This window comes from Penaeus chinensis, chromosome 36 (genome assembly GCF_019202785.1).
Source record: "Penaeus chinensis breed Huanghai No. 1 chromosome 36, ASM1920278v2, whole genome shotgun sequence".
Classification (NCBI taxonomy): Eukaryota; Metazoa; Arthropoda; class Malacostraca; order Decapoda; family Penaeidae; genus Penaeus; species Penaeus chinensis.
This window is the reverse complement of record NC_061854.1, coordinates 8118782-8126281: the sequence shown is the minus strand read 5'-3', so window position 1 is coordinate 8126281 and position 7500 is coordinate 8118782. Positions and strand designations below refer to the sequence as shown.

The following is a 7500-nucleotide window of genomic DNA, read 5'->3' as shown; positions in this document are numbered from 1 at the left end:
CCAGCTGCCTCAGTGTCCTTTTCTCCAGTCAACGAACTGTTGATGATATCTGTGGGTTATGACAAGAAATTTGCTTGTTATAATGTACAGACAAAGCAGTAAGTATGTGTGGTCACTAGTTTGCTGATGGCAGGACAACAGACAAATCAGATAGATTAGAAAAAAAAATGTAGGAGTATAGATGGATAAATACACAAACAGGAAACAGACATAGTCTATTGAAGGAACTATCACAGTATGATTACATTATATATATGTTCCAGCATTTAAAAAACATTGAATATAAGCTATAAGGAAATGTTCTGCATTATTGCTAATACTACTGCTATATTTTATTATGTGCTTGTATTTGTTTGAACAATAGAGCTTTGAGTAAACTAACACCATTATTTCTCAGGCCCCTGATGACTCACCGCAGTTCAGCCCCCCTCACCAGTGCAGCCTTCCTCAGTGGTGGCCAGCAAGTCGCACTGGGCACCATGACTGGACAAGTATTTATTCACGATCTGCGCAGTCTTCGCACACCCTTGGCTACCATCTCAGCTCACACAAAGGCTGTTACCAGTATCCTTGTGCAGCCAGCGACCCGAACAGCAGTGTGTATCTTTAGCTATGTACTTAACACTCGTAATGAATTACTCATGAATATGCGTTCAAGTGGTATGTCTTATTGCCTGTATTCAGCATTACTTATGGCAATTTTTTCTTTACATTTTATTTATTTACTTGCAGTCTGAGAGCAGTGCTGGTGGTGTGAAAAAGAACACTAGGCAGAAGAACAATTTAGAAGCCCTAACATCTCTCAAAACATCCAAGTAGGTCATTTACAACCAAGATAGCCAGTTGCCAATCACTATATTTAAAGGTTCTGTACACTGTATTGTATGAATCATGAAGAATATTATGGAAGAAACTATATGTCAGTATAATGCTTAGTATTTAGTTGTACACTTAAAGATGTATCACATGCACTATAAGTAGCAATTGAATATTTCTAGCCACCCATTTGGCTTTTGGAGGGTAAGTCACTTTTGGTGTAACTGAAATATGTGAACAAGAAATATTCTGTATCTTTGTTACTGGACTGTTAGAACTTTGCCTATCATTTATTTTGGGAATATATCAATGTAAGGAAAAATTAGTTCCTACAGCGATTAATATCTATAGAAAAAGTGATATTTTTAAAAAGTTCATTAATTACTTGCTCCTGTAAATTAATATGAATCCCATATTAACTAGTAACTTTTGGAAAAGTGAAGCTTTAAATTTGTTAAGTAAATGTAGAATATTTTGATAAAATAGACCTTGTTTTCTATGCAGATCATGCTCGGACCAGCCATCTGAGGGATCACAAGTGGATGCAAGTGTCAAGAAGAAAACCACTTTGGCTCCAGGAACTTCAGTGGATCCTTCTCATGATGTGTTGTCACCTGATGTCTTTTCTCCAATCAGGTCCACAGAGCACCCAGTGAAGGTTAGATATAACTGATTAGGTGTTGAAGGAGATATGTTTAGGCTATACAGTGTGACTTATATTTTTTTTTTAATTATTGAGAATGTACATATTATTAGGAGCAATCCTATTTTTTATGTGTATAAACATTAGAATTGAGCACCGTTTTTTACTTTGTTTGATGAAGTTTATTCAGTGGTACTTCCAGTTAATAATCTTTTTTGTTATGGCTGTTGTTCATCTCATAATATTTTCATATTCTCAATGCTTACTACTGCTTACAGGTGAATATTGAACAAGTTAAGAAGTTTTCCTCCTTAGAACGACATAGTTCAAGAGATTCTCTTGGTATGGATGATGTTTTATCTCCAGTGCGGCCAATAACACATGCTCCAGAAACAGTTGCTTCACCTCACACTTTAGTTGTAACATCTCACAACCTAGATGATGGTATGTATTATCATTGTTGTTATAATAACTGTTGTTACAATATCAGTATTTTCTCCTACCACAAACTGTAAAGATGTAATTTTGAACTTTATTTCCAAGTTCAATATTTTTAAATTCAATATCTTTAATTAAATAACTTTAGAGCTGGAAAAAGAAAATGGTTCCTGTTATATATATGAAATTTCTACAAGCTAATACTGATTATTTCTTTCAGATATCTTTTCTCCAGTAAGAGGAGCATCTAGTAATACAGCACTGCCAAAGATTTCTGCTGGAATATTGGAATCTTACAGAGGACATGATTGTGAAGGTGAGTGTTACATGGGAGGTGTATAAATGAGTTGTCTTTGCAAGGTAACCAAAACATGTTCATATGATGAAAGTAGCATAGATAATGCAAAGCTATTTGAAAAAAAGTGTTGATTGTATGGTCTTGTTATTGGTACATTATAATTACTAAATAATTATATTTCAATTTTCCTGACAGATGACCTACTATCTCCAATCAGATACAGAAGTAATTTCAGGCAGCAGCCTGGTAGTGCAGGAACTGCATCACCAAATATACCCCAGATTACCACCAGTGATGACTTATTTGAAGAATTACCCATTTCTCAGAATGAAAATTCTAAAGACAAAGAAAATGTCCAACCCTCAGATGCAGGCAAACTAAATAATAACGCAAATGCCTATAATAAAGGAACACCTGTTCGAGCAGCCCATTTAGAGGAAGCTTCACCTGCCAGTGTTCTTTCTTTACATAATCAAGTTAATGATGGCAAAGTCAAGAACATATCAAGTGCCAAGAAACCTGATAGTATAATCACATCTGAAACCAAGATTATGCAAAATGTAACTACAGCTGAGGTGTCTAAAACTCCAGAACTAATGAATCCACTTATCAAACTCAGCCACTCCAGAAAGACTGAATCTCCAGCAGACCTCCCATCACAGTCTGCAAAGTTTCATGTAGAAGAAGCAACAACTCCCAGCAGGTATCAATACACAAGATCATCACCACCTCACAAGCGAGCCTTCTTGCGACCAGTGCACACAAGCGATCTCTTTTCTCCTGCTGATAGCACAGTGGACCAGATTCAAGTTGGTGGTACACCTAAGCAAGATTTATCAGGTAAGAACCATAAAAAAGATGTTTGTCTGAATAATGTGTGGGAAAAGCTGTATACAGTTAAAATTTTCAATTTTGATAAGAACAACCTTCGGGTACTTTTAGCTATCCTGCATTAGGCAGTTTATTTTCCTAGTTCCTAGTTTTTTTAAGAAGTGCTTGCCTCACATTTACTGGTATTGCCATTGGAAATTGATATTGATTGGAGAAAAATGTTAGTGTAGAAAAACTATTGGTCCTGTTCTCATTGTCTTGTTAACCCAGCAGATGTACCTAAACTTGGTAGCGATGGAACTCATGTGCTGCAAGTTGATTTGATACGTAACTGCATGGCAGAAGTTCTTGAAGAATTTCAAGATGACATTAATCGCCGTCTAATGCACTTGCAGTGTGTGGTCATGAAACAGTTTTTGAAACAGCAGGTATGACATATTGGTTTTATGTAACTTTGTGAAATCAAATAAGTTATTTGTAAACAAAAATAGGAAAAGTAAAAGTTCAAAAACAGTGATTAAAGAAGCTATAGGCACCAGGTAGTTTATATGATATTTGACATTTATTTTACAGGAAATAATGGAACAACTTCATCGGCAGTATTCTTTAAATGAAGACTTGCTTCAAGAAAATGAAAAATTGCGGCAGGAGGTCAAACACTTGAAGGCAAATTACTAGAAATATAGGAAACATGTCTGCCATTTTGATCTTGTATCTCTTGTCTGTTTTTAAGCTTTTAATGTCTAATTATTGATATATTTTATTAAAAGGATGTAAATAAGAAGAAAAACTAAAATATAATATAAAGCTATAAATTCACTTTCAATATCCTCTTTTGAAATTCATTTTTATATCATGTTTCTAAATCATTATGAACAGGTTCTATGAAAGCTGGTCAGCTAAGATGTATCTGATTCAGTTTTAATCTTTATAAAAATGTCCATATATATAAATTATCACTTTAACCTCTTATAGTCAGGCAGGCCAGTAACTGTCATGAAAAATCTACAAGTCATGATGGTTATGGTTATAGGCATCGTAACCTGCTCTGGCGAGTTGAGTGGGAAGGGCTGCTGTACACAGCGAACCCCACTGTGGAAAGGCTTGACAGTTGCCAGAAGTCAGCTAAATAAGTGACAAATATCTGGCACTGCCAGTATAGGGTTAAAATAGTACAACTATTGATTTCCAGTCGTTATGAGTACAATTATCATTCAATCTTTTTATAAATATGATCTATGTAACATAGTTCTAGTATTCACATCTTTTATAAGAATTCAATACATATGGGTCTTATTGATTATGCACGCTGGGATTTTTCCATCAATACAAAAATAAAATAATCTTTGAGAACAACCAAAGGGATATTTCATTTTTAAATATTGAGAGAAATGGCTTGGCACTTTTAGGCAATACTTGTATAATCAAAGTCTGACAACTTGTATCACTTGTCATATATTTACACTAAAGTGACATTTCATTATTTTATAAATCTGAATGAAAATTTTTGTTATCTGAAATTTTAGTGACAAAAGACAACAAACTTAAAAATCCACTCATACTTGTGGTACCAGAGGATGATCAGTCTACCTTCAAATTATTTTGGTCTTTTAAAAGAAAAATCAAGAAAAAGAATACTGTCTACTTGCATTAAATCACATGACACATTTTCCAAGATTTTTCAGCTTCCCATTTCTCTGGAATTATACAATTTCATAAAAGCTTTCCATTTTTATGTATGATGTTTCCTTTCATGAAGTTTTGAATTCATCAACTTATAATAGAAATTTAAGCTCTTTTACAAGTTTTGAATTCATCCATTTATAATAGAAATTTAAGCTCTTTTACTATTAAATTTGAGTTACTAAAAGCCCATCTATATTACTTGACAGAGCCCAGTGGACTGTGCCATCTGGCAAAGTCTATCAGTATGCCTGTGTTGTTATCCACAAATCCAAGTACATGTCGGCAATGCACTAGTCAGTAGATGGTCAGACCCACAAAGGAAATAAAAAAAAAAAAGACCATTCTTTTTGCCTTTCTTTTCCCTTCAGTTTAAGTTCAGATTCATTGAAGGAGAAAAATAACAATTAGCAACAGGACAAAATGAGCTACAAACTTATTTTTTATTGAAACATTTCTGCCACTTCAACATCATTACCTTCATATTCAAACTACAGACACAGGGTGGGGCTTGAAGCTGAAGAAAAGACCCTGTATATTTAGTTGAGGTGAAGGCTGAGGTCCAAGGCAGGGGTGATCCCTACATTGGGCCTCAGTTTGTGCTTCCTAAACCCCTCCACAGCAACAACGAGCAAGGGATTGGGGGTGGCTGGCATCATTAGGTATGCCCGCAAATTCATCAACTCGGCTGTGTTGACAACATTTACAGGCAAGTCTGGGACAACCTGTCCACCATTGCTTGGCGGACACACCCGCTTGTTTGGACAGGCCTTGAAGAAGCAAATACATTTTATTAAATACTCCTTGCTGGTGTCTTTATTCCCTGAACTACAGCATAACAAGTCCTCTAGCTTAGCCCATCAAAGTTGTCACAAAGTGTTTGATGACAAGACACTTGCCCATGAGAGACAGTCCCAGAATATGGACAGGACTTAAGTCATATTTCCCCTGCCTATATTTCACTTCTTGTACTGAGTGACACTGTCCCTTAAGGTATGTTCAACAACAATAAACTTACTGAAAAATGGCTATGATTATTAATAAGACCTGTACAAATAATTAGCAGGATTTTATTTATTGAAATTTTCCGACACATCAACATCTAAGATCATTAGGGGCATGTTCAAAATATAGTGATAATGTGAGATTTGGAGAGAGAGCCTTTGGTACGGAAGTGCTATATGACATCAAAGGTCATGTGGCAGTATGGTAAGGTATAGCAATGAAAAGGGTTAGGAATGAGTTAATTTGGGTAAAATTACAGGTACAACAGTGCTAGAGAGTAGTATGATAGTGAAATGGGTAGAAAGGGGGAGTTGATGGGGTACAGTATATGGTAAAGCTTGTTAGAAGGGGAAGGAGTTCAGGGAGTAGGGAGCATTGTGATAAAGTATTATGGCGAAAACGGCAAAAATGAGTTAATGATTACGTTAAGTGGACAAAACAAAGGGATGAAGAAAAGGATAAGGTAAGACCATACAAAATTAGTTGAAGCAGGGGCTGAGGACCAAGGCAGGGGTGATCCCCCACACTTGGCCTCAGTCCCTGTCTCCTGAGCACCCCACGACAACGAGGAGAAAAGAATTGGGGGGTACCTAACAGGATCATCCACCCAAATCCAACAGCAAATTGTCAATCTACCAGGCGATAACCTTATATGGTCATTTCACTTGGCCACAGGCATGTGCTCTATCAGTTTGCATGTCAATTTTGCCAGAACGGGCATACCTGTATACTTGCTTAGCTGTCTTTTCAAAACCTCAACATGGTCAAACACTGTCATGGGTGGAATTATGCATTTCACCTAGAGTATGATAGATTTCATATAGTTTGGTTAAGTGGAAAAAGTCAAAGCAAGTCCATCTTATCATCAGCCACTTCAGTGGATCAAAGGTTGAAGTGCAGATTAATACATGCTATATTTTACAGAGAATAACATTCTTATGCTATACATTGTAATTAACTGCATGAACATTTTAATAGTAGTGCACTCACAGGTGCCTACAAAATTGAAATATCCTACCACAAAAAAATATTTAAAAGTTGCTTACAATGTTACAAGGGTAAAATATACACTAGGTAAGAAAAATGGTAGTTAATGTTACCGAGAGCAATGCACTGAGATAGATTAAACTAGAGACTGCTATCTTATAGAGGATAAAAACTAGTGTAGGAAGCAATACACGTATATCTGCAGGAGCCTCCTATTTACCAGGAAATGACAAAAAATAGTCTCCGAGCAGTGACATGAAGAGAGTAAGTCCACAACACCCTCACACAGCCACAGTTTTTCATGTCCCATTTCTTTAAGTTCGCATGAATTTTTAATAAAAGGAGTACAGGGGGGTTTGTCCTCTGTCAAGGGAATAAATAGAAGGTAGGAATGGTTAAGTTTGGATTTTGGGTTTGTTTGTTATCCTGGATTTGGGACTTCACTGGAGGGTGCGTCACTCAGTAACATGACAAAATGGCAATTGGTTGATGGTCCAGTGGCAAAGCCCCTGGGTTAGGAAAGTTTTATGTTTCATAAGGCGATTTGTGGCAGTTCTGCATTCAGGATAGTGTTCATTTGTTTGAGTTGGGTTCTACTGTAAATTTTTACTGCATGTTTAAAAATTTATGGTAATATACATCACACTTAGCTTTGTATAATTCAAGAGAGTAGGGGTCAATCTGTGAAGTAACTTGAACTTTATAAAGTAATATAGCTGATGAAAACGCATTTCCTTAAAAAAGTGATCAATTCTATTTTGTGTGTATCTCGTCACACATGTATGTTGTTCCTGCTTAC

At 36.0% G+C, this 7500-nt stretch overlaps 1 protein-coding gene across 3 annotated transcripts in view; it reads left to right on the top strand.

The window, feature by feature from the left end:
• LOC125044763 (protein NEDD1-like) overlaps nt 1–3941 on the top strand; it is an 8701-nt gene extending 4760 nt beyond the window's left edge. For 2 of the 3 annotated variants that reach the window (XM_047641675.1, XM_047641677.1), the window contains exons 6-14: nt 1–98; nt 398–596; nt 733–815; nt 1321–1474; nt 1738–1903; nt 2118–2213; nt 2391–3035; nt 3297–3454; nt 3600–3941. The exon at nt 1–98 is cut by the window's left edge and continues 132 nt beyond it. In XM_047641675.1, coding sequence (XP_047497631.1) covers nt 1–98; nt 398–596; nt 733–815; nt 1321–1474; nt 1738–1903; nt 2118–2213; nt 2391–3035; nt 3297–3454; nt 3600–3704 — 1704 coding nt within the window. In that variant the 3' untranslated portion in view covers nt 3705–3941. The remainder of the gene's footprint in view (nt 99–397; nt 597–732; nt 816–1320; nt 1475–1737; nt 1904–2117; nt 2214–2390; nt 3036–3296; nt 3455–3599) is intronic. The other variant, XM_047641676.1, reaches the window with a different exon arrangement.
• The last annotated feature ends 3559 nt before the right edge of the window (nt 3942–7500 follow it).